This window comes from Macrobrachium nipponense, chromosome 2, assembly GCF_015104395.2.
Source record: "Macrobrachium nipponense isolate FS-2020 chromosome 2, ASM1510439v2, whole genome shotgun sequence".
NCBI classification, from domain to species: domain Eukaryota; kingdom Metazoa; phylum Arthropoda; class Malacostraca; order Decapoda; family Palaemonidae; genus Macrobrachium; species Macrobrachium nipponense.
The window spans coordinates 129,564,789-129,587,020 of record NC_087201.1 but is presented as its reverse complement, the minus strand read 5'-3'; the positions used below and the strand labels follow the sequence as shown (position 1 = coordinate 129,587,020).

The window sequence follows — 22,232 nt, the reverse complement described above, 5'->3', positions numbered from 1 at the left end:
GTGAGAGACGGTTCCGGGGAAATTGCTTCAATTTTGGTGCAGGAGTAGTAAGAGGGCCGTTTTCTGCTCTTTTCTTACCAAGGCGGTTTCTCACGCACAGAGAGCTTCCTTGCTGTATTCACAACTTTCCCGCAACTCTTCCCCAAGAAGACTATTAATGATATCTCCAGCTCGTTATCAGCAAAAGCGACGCAGGATATGCTAGCTCGCTCGGCTAGAATTCCGAAACCTTCGTTTCAACAGAAGACGAAGAAAGAGGCTCAAAGTAGGCAAGAACCCTTTCGAGGAGGACCTTCGTCTCGCTCTTCTTCCTCCAGAGGTTCGAGACCACCTAGAAGAGGAAGGACCTTCTCTCGGTCTATTAGGGCCAAGAAGTAGTTCGTGTGTCCTCCAGACAACTGTGGGTGCCAGACTTCTGAACTTTGCAGATGTCTGGGCACGAAAGGGGGCGGACAACTGGTCCCTCGCGATCATCAAGAGGGGATACCTCATTCCCTTTATCTCGAGACCACCCTTGACCACCACTCCAAGGGCACTGGTGGCCAAATACAAAGACCCACTAATGAATCAAGCCCTCGCTCTAGCGGTAGAGCTGATGTTAGAGAAAGAGGCAATAGAGATGGTTCAGGACCCTCTTTCAGCGGGGTTCTACAACCGTCTGTTCCTAGTTCCCAAGAACTCAGGAGGATGGAGACCGGTTCTGGACGTGAGCGCCCTGAATGTCTTTGTGAAGAAGAGGAAGTTCGCTATGGAGACGACGTCATCAGTCTTAGCAGCTCTTCGTCCCGGGGACTGGATGGTGTCGCTGGACCTTCAGGACGCTTACTTCCATGTGCCGATCCATCCTTCTTCTCGCAAATTTCTCAGATTCATGTGGGGTAGGGAATGTTTTTCAGTTCAGGGCCCTATGCTTCGGCCTTTCCACGGCCCCCAAGTATTCACAGGACTGATGAAGAACGTTGCCCAGTGGCTTCATCTCGAAGGAGTTGAGGATTTCCCTCTACTTGGACGATTGGCTTATCAGGGCCAAATCCAAGGAGAAATGTCTGGAGGACTTACGAGTGACGTTGGATCTAGCAGCTTCTCTGGGTTTGCTAGTGAATTTCGAGAAGTCTCAGCTAATCCCCAGTCAAGAGCGTATCTATCTGGGGATTCTGATGGCTTCTCAGGTTTTTCGGGCGTATCCGTCCCCAGAGAGGATAACCCGAGGGTTTGGAGAAGGTAGCATCTTTCTAGAGAAAGATGTATGCACAGCGAGGGAGTGGATGAGTCTGTTGGGGACACTCTCCTCGCTGGAGCAATTCGTTTCTCTAGGAAGGTTGCACCTCAGACCCCTACAGTTCTTCCTGACGAGGAAACTGGGATCGAAAATCTCAAGGTCTGGACTTTGCGTTCAAGATTTCGCAAGAGATAAAGGAGGATCTACGTTGGTGGCTAGACCCTCTATTGTTCAAGGAAGGCCTTTCCTTGCAGGTTCGGAACCCCAACCTAGTGTTGTATGCAGACGCTTCGGACATAGGTTGGGGAGCTACTCTTGGGTCGAGAGAAGTGTCAGGCACCTGGATGGGGGATCAGGTGTCCTGGCACATCAACAAGAAGGAGCTAACAGCGATTTGGTTAGCTCTCAAGACCTTCGAACCCCTCGTAAAAGGGAAATATGTTCAGATCAACTCGGACAACACTACAGCCCTGGCTTACATTCGGAAACAGGGGGGGACTCACTCTTTCTCCCTGTACGAGACAGCGAGATCGCTCCTCCTGTGGTCAGAGGAAAGGAAGATAAGGCTTCTCACCAGGTTCGTACAGGAGAAAGAAATGTCAGAGCGGATCTGCTAAGCAGAAGGAATCAAGTCCTTCCCTCAGAGTGGACTCTGCACGCGGACGTATGCCAGGAGCTGTGGAGGACGTGGGGCAGGCCCCATCTCGATCTATTTGCGACCTCCAGGAATGCGAGGATAGATCTATACTGCTCCCCTATTGCAGACCCAAGAGCAGTGGCAATAGATGCATTCCTGATGGATTGGAGGAATCTGGATCTTTACGCGTTCCCGCCTTTCAAGATTCTAGGGGAAACGTTAAGGAAGTTCGCAGCTTCAGAGGGAGCAAGGATGACTTTGATAGCTCCGTTCTGGCCCGCCCACGACTGGTTCACAGAAGTACTGGAATGGCTGGTGGATGTCCCAAGATCCCTACCTCTAAGAGTCGATCTGCTCAAACAGCCCCACTTCGACAGGTTTCACAAAAACCTCCCCGCTCTCAGTCTGACTGGATTCAGACTATCAAGAGTCTCGTCAGAGCTAAGGGCTTTTCGGCAAAGTCTGCAAGGGCTATTGCCAATGCACGTAGACCTTCCACATCTAGAGTCTACCAGTCGAAGTGGGATGTTTTCGACGCTGGTGCAGGACTCATAAAGTTTCCTCCTCCAGTACCTCTGTGACTCAGATAGCAGATTTCCTTATCTTCCTGAGGGAAAAATGCGGGTTGGTTGTCTCCACCATCAAGGGATACAGGAGCATGCTTTCCTCAGTTTTTCGTCATAGAGGATTAAACATATCTGAGGACAAGGACCTCCATGATTTAATCAGATCGTTTGAAACGGTTAAAAGAACCTCCTCCTTAGTTCCTAGCTGGAATCTAGATGTCGTGCTGCTCTTCCTGAGGTCCTCAAGGTTCGAACCTCCCCATACTGCTTCGTTCAGAGACCTTTCGATGAAGACACTTTTTCTCTGTGCGTTAGCGTCAGCGAAGAGGGTCAGCGAGCTGCAGGCTCTAGAAGGTGAGGTAGGTTTCCAAGGAGGCTCCGCGGTTTGCTCTTTTCTTCCGGCTTTCCTAGCCAAGAATGAAAACCCTTCTTTGCCGTGGCCCAGGAGCTTCGAAATCAAAAGCTTATCCTCCTTAGTTGGGACAGAAGAGGAGAGATCTCTTTGCCCGGTGAGAAGCCTGAAATATTATCTTCAGAGGAAGAAAAGACTTGCTGCTAATGAGAGCAATCTCTGGTGCTCTGTAAGGGACCCCAGTAGGCCCTTATCTAAAAATGCACTCTCATTCTTTATCAGGAATGTTATTAGAGAAGCACACACTTCTTGCAATCAGCAACAGTTTAACCTTCTGAAAGTCAAGGCGCACGAAGTACGGGCCATCGCGACGTCTTTGGCTTTCAAGAAGAATTTGTCATTACAAAACCTTATGAAGGCCACTTTTTGGAGGTGTGAATCAGTCTTCTCTAATCACTACCTAAAGGACATATCGATTACGTATGATAAGTGTTTTGGGCTAGGCCCTTACGTATCGGCGGATTCAGTGCTGGGGCAGGGAGCTGAAACACATCCTTTTTAATCCTTTTTCCCTGTTAGTTTTAAGTTTGAGTTTTTTGGTTGTACGAAGGAGGTTGCAGGAGGCAGCTCCTTCTTTCGTATACTAATGTTAGTATTTGGTTAGGTGATCAGTTGTGCTTGAGGCTCCTTGCAATTGGTAGTGATAGGCTCTGGCATGTAAGCGGGTTGATCCCCATTGACCAGATCCTGCTTGGATTCTGCCAAGTAAGTGGACTCAGTTCCCATTGGTAGACCCAAAGAGTTCTTCAGCCATAGGTCACGCCCTCGCTGAGACTCTTTAGGCAACGCAGACTAATAGACAGTAACTATCAAGTCTTCTGCCTAAATCAGATAAGAACCAGAGGTTTATATTATTTATTCCTTTAACATGTGTTGTCCCCACTTTCTAAGTAAGTATTTGTCTCTTTCCCTCCACCAAGGGTGTCAATCAGCTAAGTATATATCTGGCAGGGAAGTTCATGTACAAAAATGATATTGTTAGTATACAATAAAGTTTTGTACATACTTACCTGGCAGATATATACGATTGATGGCCCGCCCAGCCTCCCCTCAGGAGACAGGTGGAAGAAAATAACCTGACAAGAAAGGGGGACTGGTTCTTACACCTGCCTCCCAGCGGCGGGTAAGGTAGATCACCTGACCTACCTGTAGCGTGTGCCGCGAGTTTTGAATTTTCTGTCGTGACGTCAGAGACCTAAGCTAAGTATATATCTGCCAAGTATGTACAAAACTTTATTGTATACTAACAATATCATTTTGACATCACCGATACCACAAACCTCACCCTGCTTGAATTTTGGAAGGAGCATTTCGATATCGTGATATGCATCATACTCATTGATCAAGCTTGGCAGGAGGTTTTGAGGCGAACTTTGAATTCTTCATGGAGGAAACTCTGGCCTGATGCTGTATCCACCCGAGACTTCGAGGGATTCAACATGGGCGAAGCTGATGCGGATTCAGAAATAGTTGACGATCCTGAAACTGTTTCTCAACCATATCTTGACAAGATCGTTGCACTCGGCAAGTCCTTTGGGCTGGTCGTCGACGAGGACGACATCAATGACCTTCTCGAGGAGCACCAAGAGGAGCTTATGAAGGATGACCTGAAGGAGTTGGAGGCCATGCAACATAACGTCATTCAAAGAGAGTTCTCTAGCAGCGGCGAGGAGGAGGAGGACGACCCTATGACAACGGCAGAAATTAAGGATGTTCTAGCTGCTTTTCGTCAAGTGCAATCATTTGTAGAAAAGAGACACCCCGAAAAGGCTTACTTAGGTCGTATGCTTGCGCAGTTCGATGACGTTTGTGCGAGTCGTTTCAGGAACATGTTTAAGGGGGCCGGCCGGCTAATGCTTTTTTTAACGACAGGAATTTGACATTCATACCACTTAATAAGGTGACTTGGGACATCTCCAAACCGCATATGATTTTCGCCTCTGACCTTCGGTTTTGTGACGCCAGGGCAATTTATCCCGAAAATAACCATTTTTCAAATTCTATCTCCTCCCTTGATATTTAATATTAAGACCTGGGATTACTACCCTATAGAGACCTGATGTAGACCTCCAATCAAATGGAGATTTTTTTTTCTAAAAGTCATTTTTTTGCTAGATATGAATTTTTCAATATGGTAAAAAATTAAACCCTATAAATCACGAGAAAAAAATTTATTAAAAAAAAGACGAAACAAAAAGTGGAAAAAAGGGCTCTATTTGATTGTTCTATAATGTCTTTCTGAGTTATATACCAAATTCCAATGTTATAGCTTTAAAACTAAGTGGGGAGATAGATTTTGAAGGTCAATAAGTATAGTTTTGAGATACGGGCGTTCAAAGTTTTCCTTCGTATTTCTATAAAGACAATGTTAATAAATAATGATTATTATGAATGTATATTTCTTTTTTGTGTATTAATAAACCAAAACTATTTTATTTATCATAATTTAATCATAAATGATGATCCCTTTGCTCATATATCGTAGCCTGGGGCACTGCTTGAGGCAAGATGGGGCACTCCTTCCTACGTAACCCCCTCTCTCCCCTTCACTAACTCGGCTTATTACAGCGAATTTTCTTCTGTATGTTAGCGAGATGTTCTCCTTGTATTTTCCTCTTTGGCATGACAACATTCTTGCCGAAACAAAGATAAACAAACGTAAATGCAAGAGAATGTCAGTGGTGAAACTTGAAGGTGTACTCTCTTTTTACAAAGACAATTTAATAAATCATGATTGTTATGAATTTCATAATCCATTTTGGGTATTAAAAAACCAAAACTATGTTATTTATCATAAATGAAGATCTCTTTGCTCAAAGATCGTAGCCTTGGGCACAGTGTGACGTGTGCTGTCAGGCAAGAAGGGGCGTTGCTATAGGCAACCCTCCCCTCTCTCTTCACTAACTACGCGTATATTATGATATTCTGTAATAATACTTGAGTGATTTTTCTTCGTCTGTATGTTAGCGAGATGTTTTCCTTGTCTTTTCCTCATTGGCATGATGAACTTCTTGCCGAAACATACATAAACATACGTAAAAGCAAGCGAATGTCACGAGGTGAAACTCGAACATGTTATCTACTTGAAGTCTGTGGTCCCACTGATTCATGGTTGAACCAGATACACGCTTCTGCGAGCCACGGAATCTCTACAGATGCCATTTCTCACAATTTCTTTGCCAATAATTATCAAAATTGACGATAACAGAATAAATATTGCATTTTCTTGTACGGATGAATGTTTTAGGCTTATTGAGTTATGTTTACTAATTACCCTGTAACTACGAAAGTAAGAGGAATTTTGACGAAATATTTTGTATACGTATTCTCAATTGCCATATGAAGCTCCATGAATTTTTTCATGACTGCATTTTTCACCCTATACCACCATATATAGGGGTTCCGGCCAGCCCCCTTAAAAGCAGGCAGAAGCAATCTTCCTTGGATAGTTATTTTTTAAAGAGGCGTTTAGTAGTAAGCAAACAGGAAGGTCCAAGTGATATGAAAAAACAGAAAATTGAAAGTGGTGAAGAAATTGAAAATTTTTAACAAACGTAAATTGAAAAAGTAAAAAGAAATTAAAGAATCAGAATAAGGCAAAAGAAAGAAATTTAATTTCAGTTTTTCATAAAGTCAAATGTTAATGTTTTCTGCCATTTGTTAATGTGTTAAGTAAAGTTTAGTGTTAATGTTTTCTGCCATTTGTTAATGTGTTAAGTAAAGTTTAGTGTTAATGTTTTCTGCCATTTTTAGTGTTTCTTAAAGTTAAGTGTTCATGTTTTCTGCCATTTGTCCTCCTCTGTCGCCACTTTCCGACATCACCTCACTCGAAAGGTAAGGTTCCACATTTTACTACATACGAACATACAGTATTTCTTGTACCCTGTACACTAATACACTTATTTACATGTACAGTAACGGTAAGGTTAGGTATGGTATTGAATGGTTCAAAGTGTTGTATTTCATTATTTATTGGTCAGTTAACTTTATTATAAAATTTATTGTGGTGCTTTTGTAGGGTTTGGAATGAATTAGGCAATTTACATGTAAAACGTAGTTCTAGATACGGAAAAGTCAGGTAACGAAGGCCGCTTTGGAACAGATTAATTTCATAACCTGAGGCACTACTGTAATTACATAATGGAGGCTCACTCACCTCCCCACTATAGACATAGAGCACAAACCAGCTGTTCTGTTCAGGTATGTTGTACCTATTTTTCTCCAAAAGTGGGCGGGGTGATCTACATACAGCCAAAGCAAAAGAGCACTACCATGATTTCCAAAATTTAAAAAATATTTAGCTGCCCTAGTGTTAGAAACTTAAACGTAGGTATGTTATTACTTGGTAAGTATATACAAAAATTAATTTTATTGTAAAATTGTCATTTTTAGAGCTGACCAATATCCTGATAATCACATATATTTCAGGACCTGTATGCTACAGAAAAGGAGGCCAGTTAGCTGTGACTGATGCAAATCTTGTATTAGGTCGTTTGTTACCACAGTATTTTCCTAAAATATTTGGTCCCAAGGAAAATGAGCCTCTGGACAAGCTAAAAACATTGGAGGCCTTTAAAATGATTACAGAGGAAGTAAGTAATATAACTTTCTTGTTTACAAAATGAAAACCACTGACTGTCTTTTCATGGTGTTTACTATAGGAGCTTCAGTCTGATATAATTTTTCAAGTATAATGTAAATTCAAGATATCTTAAGCCTTTATTTTTATTTCTAATTTTTGCTGTTTCTGAAACAAATAGGCAGGGCTATGGTAACATAGGAACATTTTGAAGAGGAACAGTGGTGCAAAGGAAATAAATCTTTCCCCTGTTATGTTTAAGCCAGCTTCTTTTCAGAAAATCAATAATTTAGTTACAAAACACTAGTTATTAAGATGTTATGTTTGTATTGTTTCATCACAAACCAGTTGACTGTATGTTGCCTTATTTCTGTAGACAGGAATTAACCATTCAGACCAAATTTTACTCTTCAAGATAAAGGGATTAACACTGGGTTGAGGAGTTTGTTCATCAAACCCTCCTATGAAGAAACAGAGGCCCTACATCTTGCATTTGTCAGATCATTTTCATTTTGTGATTGTATATATGTAGTTGGAATCTGAGATTTGTTTCCTTTGGTTTAAAGTTAAGTTGGAATTTCAGATTTGTTGCCTTCTCCATGCTGAATTATTATGAATGTTCTTTTTAACCCTCTTACGCCGAAGCCCTAAAAATCAAAACCTCTCCCGTATGCCGGGGCCGGTTTGGAGTGAGCGCGGAAGCGGAAAAAATAATTTTTTCAAAAAATCACAGCGCGCTTATTTATGAAGATTAAGAGTTCATTTTTGGCTCCTTTTTTTGTCATTGCCTGAAGTTTAGTATGCAACCATCAGAAATGAAAAATAAAATCATTATCATATGTAAATAATGCGATATATGGTAGCGAAAAAAAAATTCATACATAATTGTATTCAAATCACGCTGTGCAAAAAACGGTCAAAGCTAACGAGTTACTTTTTTTTCCGTTGTATTGTACACTAAAGTGCAATCATTTTGATATATAATACATTGTAAAACAATAAAAGCAACACCGGAAAAATATTATTACAAAATGATGTATGAATTCGTAACGCGCGGACGTAAAAAAATGTTTTTTTTTAAATTCACCGAAAATCTAAATATTGTTCTAGAGACTTCCAATTTTTAGTTGTATTCTACATGAAATTGCGCACATTTTCATATATAAAACTTTATGTAACAGCTAATTTTAATTGGTGCAAACATTTCGACAATCACACAAAAAAAATTATGATTTTTTCGGAAGAGTTACCGTGCGGACGTAAGGAAAATGTTTTTTTTTTTTCATAAATTCACCATAAATCGAAATATTGTGCTAGAGACTTCCAAGTCATTGCAAAATTAAGGTAAATGATTGAGTGTTACTAGAATATAAGAGTTTTAGCTTACAATTGCGTTTTTCGACCATTTCGGTAGAGTCAAATTTGACCGAAAGTTGAAATTTTTGCACTTAACGTTATTTATATGAAAATATTTCAAAACTGATAAAAGCTACAACCATGGGTTGTTTTTAGTTGTATTGTGCATGAAATTGCGCACATTTCCATATATAAAACTTTATGTAACGGCAAATTTAAAATGGTGTAAACATTAGGACAATCGCACGAAAAAATTTATCGGAAGTTACCGCGCGAACGTAAGGAAAAAGTTTTTTAATAAATTCACCATAAATCGAAATATTGTGCTAGAGACATCCAATTTGTTGCAAAATGAAGGCAAGTGATTGAATATTACTATAATATAAGATTTTTAGCTTACAATTGCGTTTTTTTACCATTTCGGTAGAGTCAAAGTTGATCGAAAGTTGAAATTTTGGCACTTATCGCTATTTATATGAAAATATTTCAAAACTGATAAAAGCTACAATAATGAGTATTTTTTTGTTGCATTGCACGTGAAATTGCGCACATTTTCATATATAATACTTTATGTAAAGGATAATTTAAAATGGTGCAAAAATTATGTCAAAGTGACAAAATAATTTTTGAGATGTGTCACTGATACTTTTTAGTGCAATAAGAAAGAAATTCGCGCTTGCGCGCCTGCGTAGCGATTTTAAACAAAACAACGCCTTGATCCGTGAACTCCCAGCATCCCCCAAGGCGCGTGATTCAAAAGTTTTCGGCTGGTAGACCTATAAGTATTTTTCCGCGAATTTTTAAAAAAACTTTTTTGAGTTGACGTATGATACGTCCATTCGGCATACGGGAGACATTTTCACTCGACGTTTAATACGTCCATTCGGCGTAAGAGGGTTAATGTAATTTTTGTTTCCTTTGGTTTAAAGTTAATTTTAGAGTACTCAGTTAACTTTGGAAATAAATCTATTGAGTGAGTTTTGTCAGAATTTTCTTCATTTGCAGTTTATCCAATTTGCATTTGTTCATATGCAGAACAAACCCTCGGTCTTAACAATAGGTTAAGCTTTTTGTGCCAGCTGGAAACCAGTTGAAAACAATCAAAGATTGTAAAGCAAGGGATCTGTGTCATCTTGCAACCCCTGTGTATATGAGGTGGAACCTGGTCACCGACCAGGCATAGAACCTCATGATGCACTAGTCTTTCTTTGACTGCCTTGGAGAGTAGTCGCTTTTGCTCTCCTCCCAAGCCGGTTTCTTTGTTTGCCCATGATTTCTTTATTTCAGTGTGTGATTGTTGTGTATCATGGAGCCCACCGATTCTTCCAGGCCTCATCAGCATGTGCCCAGGCATTTGAAGATTTCCGTGCTCTAAGTTTTTGGCTACTACCATTAGAGATCCCCATACGACTTGCAGTAGGTGCTGATCTAATTATTGTACCATTACTAACTCTTGCCCGAAATGTTCCTGGCCTAAGTCACAGTGGAAGGCATTTTACAAGAAGAGGGAGCATCATAGTTTCTACTGATCCTTCTAGGAGGGTTTTTTGCCTCCTTGTTTGGACGTCTCAGCTTCTCCCTCTTCCAGAAGCGTTCCCCCTGCTTTGGTTGTACCGCTCTCCTTCCTTTTCTTCCTTCAATTTGTCGTTGGAAGTACTGGTAGTTGCACTGGATGAAATTGTTTAATTTAGCCTCCTCTAAAGAGGGAGGAGGCTTCTCCATCTGTTTCTTTTATTTCAGATTCAGAACCAAACAAGATGGCGGCTGTTTGGGCGTCTCTAGGCCTATGGGGTTCCCCCTCCTTGGGTGGCCTTATCTCCATTTCCTGGCGGCTCGTATCCCACCTCCGCCCCCATTGGCAGTACCCCACACCTCTGGGCCTACATTACTTTAGATCTCGTGTGCTGCCTCCTAGCGGGATGCCTGCATCAATGTCGACGTTTACTGGGTCACCACCTATTGCCCCTCCAGTGAGGCCAGCGGCCAACGCTACCATTCGAGATGTCGTGACGTCACTCCCAGCATCCTCTCAACCTATGACTTTGGCTGCAGTGGCATCTCTTCCTTCTGTAGTTGCGACATCATCTCATTCGCCAATGACACCATCGTTTCCACTCACTGAGCCATTGGAGACTTTTTTCAGGCTAAGTTTGAGAGGCTAGACAGTTTTTCGAGAGAGGTTTTCTGTTCTCTCTGGCAAGAAGAGTCGTAGAAGGAATGATTCATCCCCTCCACCTCCTAGCAAGAGACTTCATAGAGGGAGGAAGCTCACCCCATCTCCTTCTGCCTCTTCTTCTCCCTCTCCCCCTCGCCATCAAGTCAGACGTTGGTGTCGTTGTCTGCGAGTGGGAGGAGTGCATCACCAACTTCCCTACACGGCCATGTTTCTCCCTTACGCGTACGTGTTCATGACCATGGAAAGGTTGAGAGTGAGAGGAGTGCTTTGCTGTCTTCTATAAGTGGCCATGTCTCCCTCCCAATTGTATGTGTTGTTGATCATGGAAGTGTTGCATATGAGAAGAGTGCTTACCCAACTTTGGTTCACAGCCGTGTCTCTCCCTTACACGGCCATATCTTTCCCTTACGCGTACTTATTCAAGATCATGGAAGTGTTGCTCACAAGAAGACCCAAGAACTCGATTGGAAGATGTGATTGACCAACAGTTAGCGGTTACTAAGGATAGGCTAGTACATAGGCAGTGTCTAAGTCGGAGGTTTGTTCTTGTCCTCCTCCCCGTCTGCAACGGCAGGCAAGACGGTCTTTTCCTGTCACGTCGCCCAAGCGTTCAACTTCTGTGAGGGCCCCTCGGTCCTCTTCACAGCCAAAGTCAGGACAGCAAGAGCGTCCCCTCTCTTTTGCCACGGGTAGGGAAGGAATGTGGTGGCCAGCAAGCTAGAGGTTTACTGTTCAGTGGTCCTGGTTCCTTACAGCATCCTTGGGACAATCTCAAGGTATACGCATTCCCTCTGTTTGCCTAATCCATCAAGTATTGAACAGAGTAATAAGTTCTCAAAATCTCAGGATGATCTTGGTGGCTCCTCTGTGGCCTCAAGCAGAGTGGTTCCCAGACCCTCTATCTCTTCTGTCAGAGGTTCCAAGAGAGTTTCCCCCTTGGCGTTAACTCCTTTGCCAGCCTCACATGGAAAGGTTTCACCAGTCGGTAGAGGCCCTCTCTCTTAACAGCCGGAGACTATCAAGTATCTTCTGAGAGCGAGAGATTTTTCTCTAAAGGCTGCAGGATGGATGTCCAACTATCTTGGGAAATCTTTGTCAGCAGTCTATCAGGGGAAATGGGCAGTCTATTGTGATTGGTGTCGTCGACCAGGTTTCTCACTACTCAGAGCTTCTGTTCAGCGGATAGCAGATTTTCTGATCTTCCTCAGGGATGAGAAAGGTCTTTCTGTTTCAACTATCAGAGGCTTCAGAGTGGCCTTGGGCTTGGTGTTGCACCTGAAAGGCTTAGACATTTCTGCATCCTTGGAAGTCTTGTTGTTCAGGAGTTTTTAAGAATCCTGTTCACCAAGGGAACTCAGCCTCTTGTGTGGGATCTTTCTCTTGTCCAGAAAAGTCTCACTCAAGCTCCTTTTGAACCTCTACGCCAATCATCAGACAAGGATCTGACTCTAAAGACAGTTTTCTTGTTGGTCTTGGCTTCTTCATAAAGAGTTGGGAAGCTTCATGGCCCAAGTTACGATGTTAAACACACCAGGGGTGGGGGTCTCTGGCTTTCAAGTTTGTCCCGGAATTCGTGGCTAAGATCCAGAATCCCTCAGTGCACGATGACAGATTTGCCTCATTTTCCATTCCCTCACTGAATGACTTTGTGGACAACAGTACGCAAGAACTCTTGCTTTGCCCCGTCAGAGCACTGAGATGCTATCTGAAAAGTACTCGTTGCCTAAGACCTAGGTGCTGTAGACTTTCTGTTAGCACTGGCCAGTCCAGAAGGGAGGTGTCCAAGAACACAATTTCATTCTGGTTACGTGAGGTGATTAAACCAGCTTACTCCTCACTTTCTAGTTCTGTCATTGAGTCTGCAGCCTAGAGCACATGACATCAGAGGTATAAGTTCCTCTCTGGCCTTTAAGAAATACTTGTCGGTTCATAGGATTTTGAACGCTGGTTCTTGGCTACGTCAGTCCATGTTCACTTCCTTTTACCTAAAGAACATTGCCCACAGGTCTTTGGAAACTTTTTCCTTCGGTCTGATGGTGGCTGCCCAACAAGTTGTGTAATTCAGCCAGCGTCCCTGGCAGGACGGTTTTTATCTTACCTAAGATGATTGTGTGGAATAGAGAATGCGTGAGTTGGCTGGCCTGTTTCCTTTTTTTTTTTCCTTTCTTCTTCCTACAGGCTGGTTGAAAAATAGACACGTCATATGCTGGAACTGGTCTGATACAGGTGAGTAGGGTGGTCATACTGGTAGTGGTTTTTGTGTTGTGACGCTGCAATAGACAAATCTGCTATTCAGTACCAAAGACTTCTCTCTAGCAAGGGGAGTGAAGAGTCGTAACAAACCTCTGTGGCTGAAAGGCAGTTTCGGTTAATGGTGATCCAGTTTTATGGCGCTGAATAATCAGTGATTTATGGTGCCGTAAGGGCCGAGTTTTGGTTATTGGCGCCATAAAGTACTGATAATAGTTATGGCGCCATAATATACCTAACAAAGGCACCATTAACCAAAACTTGGTACCGTAAGTGCCATAAATTGCCAATTTGTTCATGAAACTTACTTGGCAGATATATATATAGCTGTATTCTCCGAAGTCCGACAGAATTTCAAAACTCGCGGCACACGCAGTGGGCGGCCAGGTGGTAGTACCCATTCCCGCCGCTGGGAGGCGGATATCAGGAACCATTCCCATTTTCTATTCATATTTTTTTCTGTCGCCGGTCGGTAAACACCTGTTTACAGACCTCCGCCCAGGATTTTTGGATTTTGACTCGTTATAAGTATCTGGATTGACTTTTGGTTTTGACTCTGGATTGTTGGATTGGCATACGCGATAGTGGACTGTTTTTGGATTTTGGATTGGCTTTTCTATGAACGTGATGTCGGGATCAAGTTCAGTGAGCTTCAGAGTGTGTGTGAGAAGTGATTGCAAGGTGAGGCTACCGAAATCATCGGTAGACCCCCACACAGTATGTATGGGGTGTAGGGGGCATGTTTGTTTGCTGGTTGATCGTTGCATTGAATGCAAAAGTTTGACTGAGGATGAATGGAAGGTGTATGAATCCTATCGGCGTAAGTTGGAGCGCGATAGGATCAGGAGGTCTTCCTCCAAGAGCGGTTCTACGAAAGGTAAGGGAAGTAACATTTCTCCTATTTTAACACCAGTAGAATTTGCTTCACCTAATCCTGTGTTGTTGCCTGAGGGCCCTAGTTCTGTGTCTGGAGAAGGTAATGCCCTTTCTCTGATTCTAGAGTCATTACGCACTCTAGAGTCCAAAGTGTTGGCCCTTGAAAACGGCTCGAGTAAAGTGTGTGATCGTGCCCCTAGTGTTGTGGAGGGGGCGTCAGATCGGCCCCATAATGCCTCTAGGTCTAGACCTCTGTCGGACTCCCAGAACTCAGGGAGTGGGCATGTCGAAAGCCGCAAGAGGGTTTTACGGGGGCTCCCCACCGATCTGGCGTCCCTTCGGCAGGACCTGTTGCTACTTCCCAGGCTGCCAAGGAGCGTGCTCAGGCTCGCATCCTTAAGGACTGTTTTTCGTCCTCCGAGGCGCCCTCCCCGCGCAAGGGGTGGAGCGCTCGGAGTGACTCGCATCCGTTGAAAAGGACTTTTCCTAGGGAGGACACTTTACGTCCCCTCTCTCCGCTCTCGTTGCGGTCTTCGCCTGCGTCGTATGACGCGTTTCCTCCACAGAAGAGAGGTAGGACGTCGTCAGAGGACGACGCTGAGAAGCGCTTCTCTCGCGCCTCGGAGAGGCAGGTTGCTGTACCTTTGAGAAGGAAGGGGAGGCGTCCCCCCGCCCCTCGTCTTCTCGCAGGCGCAGCCCTTCACCTCCTCTCGGTTCTTCACCTACGAAGAGTATTCTTGCGTCGCTTCAAGACCAATTGTCGGCCTTAATGGCTCGGAAGACTCGCCCAGCAGCAGTTGAGCCTAAACGAAGGAAGGACGCTAGACATGCTCCTGTCAAGAGGACGAGGCAGTCTCCTTCTCCGTCTCCTCGTTCGTCTCTGTCTCCGCCCGCACGTCAGTCACGCCTTTGAGGACGCTCGACAGGACGCCTTGGAGGACGCTTTTGAAGACGCTCGGCAGGACGCTTTTGAAGACGCTCGTCGGGATGTTTTGCTTGACGCTTTGCCTGTGGAGAAGGCTTTCGAGAGCGCTCAGAAGGACGCTTTGAAAGCGAAAGCTGGACGCTTGAGCGTGAAACGTAAGGACGCTCCTCGAGAGAGACTAAGAGTAACCTCTCTTGACGCGCAGCGCGGTCAGGACGCTCTTCGTGGTTCGAGCTCTAAAGATCGACAGAAGGTCGGTCGCTTTGAAGAGGCTGATATTAGTCATCCTCGAAAGCCTTTGTTGAAGGCTAGACCCGTTGGGCGCACGCCCTCTCCAGAGGTTCAATCTCCTTTGCCTCTGCGGGAGGAAGGAGAGCTTAGTAGTCCGGCGGACTCAGTGGAGGAAGAACAGCCGTCAGTTTCGTCAGTTTCCGACTACAAGGTGCTGGTTCGTCTGTTACGTTCTTTGTTTGGTGAGAAGTTCCAGCCTGCAGCTCCTAAGTCTCCTCCCTCTCAGTTTTCGTCTTCGAAGTCGGGCAAGGTTTCGGAAGTGGTGGAGATGAAGACTTCCTTGTCCACTAAGAGAGCATTCAAGAAATTGCAGGATTGGATGGAACGTCGGAAGGATCAGGGCAAGTCGACTTTCGCCCTTCCTCCTTCAAGACTCAGTGGGAAAGGCGGCATTTGGTATGAGACCAAAGCTGAAGTAGGAGTTAAGATCCCGTCTTCTTCCCAAGGGGACTTTGCTAGTCTGGTAGACGCCCAGAAGAGATCCCTTTTATCGTCCGCTAAGATTTCATGGACACCAACGGAGATCGACCATCACATGAAAGACTCTGGAAGTCTTTAACTTCCTAGACTGGTGCCTAGGAGTCCTGGATCTTCAATCTAGGAGTCCTGATTCTTTGAGTCTGGGGGAGCTGTCCAATGTGTTGTCATGCATGGACAAGGCCGTCAGGGATGGTTCGGAAGAGTTAGTGTCTCATTTCGGCACTGCTTTCCTCAAGAAGAGAGCGCTTTTCTGCAATTTTACAGCGAGGTCTGTTTCTGCATCGCAGAAAGCAGAGCTTCTCTTTGCACCTCTTTCGAGCCATCTCTTCCCCCAGGCTATGGTAAGGGACCTGGCAGTGAGCCTACAAGAGAATCTCTTGGCCCAGTCTTCAAGACGTCCCGCAGTCCCTACCACGTCGTCGTCTGGACGACCTCCTAGGAAGGTTAAACCCTTTCGTAGCGCTCCTCCCTCGAGAGCTGCTCCTCGAGGGAGAGGACTTGCAAGAGGAAGAGGTTCCTTCAAACCTAAATCCTCTAAGTGAGAAGAAAGTCCTTCAGATGCCTGTCGGAGCCAGGCTAAAGTTCTTTGCGGGTGCGTGGAGAGAGAGAGATACAGATGCGTGGTCCCTCAAGATAGTGGAAAGAACAGGGTACAAGATCCCCTTTGTGGACCCTCCTCCTCCCTTCTACGACTCCCAGAGATCTTTCCCCGTCGTATCAAGGGGAGAAACATCAGGTTCTTTTAGATCTTTTGGATCAAATGATCATGAAAAGAGCGGTGGAGCAGGTCTTAGACCTGGGGTCACCAGGATACTACAACAGACTTTTCCTGGTACCAAAGCAGTCGTCGGGGTGGCGTCCAGTCTTGGACGTAAGCAGCCTGAATCTTTTCGTAGAAAAGAAAAAATTCAAGATGGAAACACCTCAGTCGGTTCTAGGAGCCTTAAGACCGGGCGACTGGATGGTGTCCTTGGACCTACAGGACGCATACTTTCACGTGCCTATCCACCCTCTTTCAAGAAAGTTTCTGAGGTTTATGCTAAGGGACAAAGTTTGGCAATTCCGAGCCCTTTGTTTCGGTTTAAGCACGGCTCCGATGGTATTTACCATGCTCATGAAGAACGTAGCGAGATGGTTACATTCTGCAGGAATAAGAGTGTCCCTGTATCTCGACGATTGGCTGATCAGAGCATCGTCAGAAGAAAGGTGTCTGAAGGACCTTCACTTCACTTTGGCCTTGGCGAAGTCCCTGAGACTTCTGGTCAACCTCGAAAAGTCGCATCTGACCCCAACACAGTCCATCGTGTATCTGGGGATTCAGATGGATTCAGTGGCTTTTCGAGCGTTTCCGTCCCAGGAACGACAGCTGCAAGGCTTAGAGAGAGTTTCGGCCTTCCTGGGGAAGGAAGCTTGCTCGGCGAGGGAATGGATGAGTCTGCTGGGAACCATTTCCTCGCTGGAAAAGTTTGTTTCCCTGGGAAGACTACACCTCAGACCTCTCCAGTTTTTCTTAGCAGACGAATGGAGAGTCAGAGAGGATCTGAATGCGATCCTTTTAATCACCAAATCGGTGAAGAACCATCTAAGATGGTGGTTAGATCCTCGGAAGTTTCGAGAGGGGTGGTCCCTAAAGCTTCTGAGCCCAGACCTAGTGTTGTTTTCCGACGCCTCGGTGTCGGGATGGGGAGCAACACTGGGAGGGGAGGAAGTGTCAGGCACCTGGAGGGGGGAACAGGTGTCCTGGCACATCAATGTAAAGGAACTAGCGGCGGTTTTTCTGGCGCTACAGTTCTTCCAACAAAAGGTTGCAGAGAAAGTAGTCCAAGTCAACTCAAGGACAACACCACAGCCCTTGCGTACCTAAAGAAGCAGGGAGGTACACACTCCCGTCCTCTTTTTTATTTAGCGAGGGAGATTCTGCTGTGGGCAGATGCGAGACGGATAAGGATCCTGACGAGATTTATCGCAGGAGTCCAGAACGTCAGAGCAGACCTTCTCAGCAACAAGATCAGATCCTGCTGACGAATGGAACGTTGCACCCAGGACGTCTGTTTCGAGAGCTCTGGAGACTGTGGGGGTGTCCGTTAGTCGACCTATTTGCGACGTCGAGAACAAAGAGGTTGCCTCTTTATTGCTCTCCTGTGCTGGATCCGGGAGCAGTCGCGATAGACGCTCTGCTCTGGGACTGGACGAACCTGGACTTGTATGCCTTCCCGCCATTCAAGATCATGGGGGGGGGAAGTAGTAAGGAAGTTCGCGGCATCGGAGGGGACGAGGTTGACCCTGATCGCCCCGATGTGGCCCGCGAAAGAATGGTTCACGGAGGTAATGTCATTCATCATAGACTTTCCGAGGACATTGCCCTGGAGGAAAGATCTACTCAGACAGCCCCACTTCGCAAGATATCACCGAAACCTCTCCGCTCTGGGTCTGACTGCGTTCAGACTATCGAAAAGCTGGCCAGAGCGAGAGGTTTTTCTAAAGCAGCTGCAAAGGCGATCGCCAATGCTAGGAGAACGTCCTCGAGAGCTGTTTACCAGTCGAAGTGGGCTTCCTTCAGGGCATGGTGTAGAAAGGAGGGAATTTCCTCTTCCACTACCTCTGTGAGCCAGATAGCCGATTTCCTGCTATTTTTAAGAAATGTACAGAAGCTGGCTGTCCCGACCATCAAGGGATATAAGAGTATGCTGTCGGCAGTCTTCAGACACAGAGGACTAGACCTGTCTGATAACAGGGATCTTCACGATCTCCTGAGATCATTTGAGACATCCAAGATACCTCAGGCGAGGCCTCCTTCTTGGAACTTGGATTTAGTCCTTAGACTGTTAATGTCGAGTCCTTTCGAACCTCTTCATGAAGCGTCTCTTAGGAACTTGACTAAGAAGGCTCTTTTCCTAACTGCTCTGGCGACGGCGAAGAGAGTTAGCGAAATTCAGGCCATTTGTAAGAGAGTGGGCTTCAAAGGGGACAATGCTGTCTGCTTCTTTGAGTCCACTTTCTTAGCAAAGAAATGAAAACCCATCGAACCCTTTGGCCAAGGAGCTTTGAAATCAAGGGTATGACAAGCCTTGTGGGCCAAGAACCTGAGAGAGTTATATGTCCACAAGACTAAAGAAGTACGAGGTCCCTCAGATAATCTCTGGTGTTCGGTTAAACGACCCGATATACCATTATCCAAGAACGCTTTGGCGTTCTTTCTGAGGGATGTCATTAAAGAGGCTCATTCGTCTTCCACACAGATCGATTTGAGCCTCTTGCGAGTGAAAGCTCACAAGGTCAGAGCTGTCGCAACCTCGCTTGCCTTCCAAAGAAACATGTCGATCAAGGACATCCTTGACGCCACCTTTTGGAGGAGCAATTCAGTATTCGCCTCACACTACTTGAGAGATGTGAGAACGATATACGAGGACTGTTGTTCTCTTGGGCCATACGTTTCTGCAGACACAGTCTTGGGGGCTGAAGGTAGCTCTCTCCCTATCCCTTAGTTAGGTTTAGGTTAGTTTTTAGTTGTTGTGTTTTTTGGTTGTGGTGAGGCTTTGGTGAAGACCTCCCATCTCTTAGCTTAGTGTTTAGGGGGTCTTGGATAGTTGGTCAGGTGGTGGTCAGTTGCTTCGTTGCCCTCATTTGTATGGCTCTATGCTCTTGTCACATTGAGGTCACGTCCCCGTTGACAGAGCATCCAGAGCGCACCAGCACTACAGGTCTCCACCTGGCTGGCAACTCTGATTAAGCACAAGCAGGCTGAAGTGACAGTAATCACAGAGTCTACTTTGCTAACAGGTGAGGAACCAAGGTGTATATCATCTACTTAATTTAAGTTTCCTACAAATCCTATTCTGTCTCTTCCCACCATCCGAAGGTGGGATTCAGCTATATATATATCTGCCAAGTAAGTTTCATGAACAAAATGTTATTGTTATAATACAATTAAGTTTGTTCATACTTACCTGGCAGATATATATAATTAAGTGCCCACCCACCTCCCCTCAGGAGACAGTGGCACTGATAAAATATGAATAGAAAATGGGAATGGTTCCTGATATCCGCCTCCCAGCGGCGGGAATGGGTACTACCACCTGGCCGCCCACTGCGTGTGCCGCGAGTTTTGAAATTCTGTCGGACTTCGGAGAATACAGCTATATATATATCTGCCAGGTAAGTATGAACAAACTTAATTGTATTATAACAATAACATGTTTCGGTTAATGGCAGTTTTCGCTTATCAGCACCCCGCCAAGAACGGAACCCCTGCCATTTACCAGGGACTGACTGCCTGTATGTGGTTTGTTGCTTGAGCAGGCAGTGTTTTCTTTTGTCCCTGAATGCAATGAGTCTGACCATAGTATATCATTGTGTTTCAACCCAGATGGGTGAGTTTTTACATATCCAATTGTCTATTCTCTCACGGGCTTGGGCCCCCTTCTTTAGAACTCGTTCTTCAAGGAAGGGTGGCCAGGTAGATTAACTCCCAGCCAGTTTAGGGTACTTGTTCCTCCCTCTAAGTATAAGTCTATCCTATCGTTAAGACCCAGGGTTTGTTCCGCATATGAACAAATGACAAATTTTTAATCAATTTGTATTTTTCATAGCTAACAAACCTGAGGTCTTAATGTTTGCTATCCACCTCTAGCTGCCTCTCTCTCTTTTCCTGGGTTGGAGGAAAGACTAGGGCATCACAAGGTTCTATGCCTGGTCGGTGACCAGCTTCCACCTCATATACTCATGAGTTGCCAGATACCATGGATTCCTTGCTGTACAATCTTTAATTATTTTTAACTGGTTTCCAGCTGGCACAAGAAGATTATCCTATTGTTAAGACCTCAGGTTTGTTAGCTATGACAAATACAGATTGATTATAAAAATTTGTCTCATCTTATACAAAAAGAAGGACCTAGTATGATTAAAAGTGTAGTTGGTTAATAATACTTACCTTCCACAAAGAGTAAGTCTATCCTGATGTTAAGACCCCAGGTTTGTTCTGAGTATGAATAAATTAAGTGTTTAAAAAATGATTTGTATTTTTCATAATTAACAAACTGGCGGTCATAACATTTAAGGCCCATCTCTAACCACCCCTCTGACAATTTAACCTGGTTTGGAATAATAACTGAGATGTCACGAGGCCCAGTTTGGGTTGATGGCTGTTCCACCTAACTCGTGACAGAGGACAGATGCCATCAGTTCCTTTATATACAATTCTATTGAATTTTTTACCGGTTTCCTGCTGGCACTAGAAGATTTATCCTTATGTTAAGACTGCAGGGTTGTTAGTTGTAAGAAATGTAAATTATTTTTAAAATTTGTCATGTTTTATTTGAGTGGGTTTTACATTGAATTTTACTTTTCCAAAGTCTTTTGAGTGCCAGTGACCTTAGATATTTTAACAGTGGATAGTTCTTAGTATGAAAAGCAAAAAAGGGTGTTTCTTTCTGATTCTTGCGAGAAGTTTCACCTCAAAGCTGTGAACACTAAAAATATTAAGTTATTAAGAATAAGGACTACAAGATTGTTTAAAAGATGTCTCCAATGGAATTTTATGTTAGTGATAACCTTAGTCATTTCAACGATTGTGGTGTCACAGAAAAACTAACTTGTTACAACATGTTATACAAACCATCATTACTTTATGTAAGGAATTACTATCAGCGGCAGCTGGACCGGTTGTAAGATTTAATAACAAGGTAGTTTGGCAGTAACTGCTTGTCTGATGGTCGGGTCCTGCCCGACTGGATGTAAACATTCCACTTTGCTTTCGACCCCTGTCGGGTGAAGACGTGTGTTCGCCTCTGCCCGCCTCTGTCGTGAGGTTGTTGACAATTTCTTGACTTTCAACTTGTTTCTTGTATACTTGTGTGTTGAATTGTAAGTACTTTATTAATTTTTTGTTGTGGATTGCATCGCTGGACATCATGCAGTCCCACGATTTGGAGAAGCCCTGGAGTGGGAGGCCCAGAGAGTGTGCCCTGGAGTGGGAAGCCAAAAGTGTGGGGCTTTTCGGTCTAGTGACGTGGACCTTCATGCCCTGTGCACATGGTGCCGAAGGTGTGAATGTTCTCGTATTATAACGTGATTGTTGTGTCTCTTGGTCGGAGGAGCAGTGGGAGCTATACGAGATGAGGAAGAAGCCGCGTAAAGCTGCTAAGATGTCATCAGAAAGCTCTCCCTCGACACCTCTGGTAACAGATACATCGTCGTCTTTTCTCCCCCCTTGTCAGCTCCCGCATATGGCTCTCTCCCCTTCGGGGGACATGTCTCTCTCCTCCTCTTCACTCGATCTGTTGAGTGCAGAGGAGGGAGGGCAACATCCTGACCTTGAGTTGTACTTGGGGTCTTCTGTCCATTCAGGGGGGATCCTTCCCCTGCTGAGTGAACACAACCCCCCCACCCCCACTAACCCGACTGTTGCTTCCTCAGATGTGTCTGCCTCTGTGGGTGGGGACCATCAGCAGGTGTGGTGCTCACTGA

The 22,232-nt window shown here is 44.8% G+C and overlaps 1 protein-coding gene across 1 annotated transcript in view; it reads left to right on the top strand.

The window, feature by feature from the left end:
* LOC135221310 (5-oxoprolinase-like) overlaps positions 1–22,232 on the top strand; it is a 709,982-nt gene that overhangs the window by 249,637 nt on the left and 438,113 nt on the right. Inside the window, exon 4 of the mRNA XM_064259114.1 lies at positions 7,263–7,426. Within this exon, the coding sequence (XP_064115184.1) occupies positions 7,263–7,426 (164 nt within the window). The remainder of the gene's footprint in view (positions 1–7,262; positions 7,427–22,232) is intronic.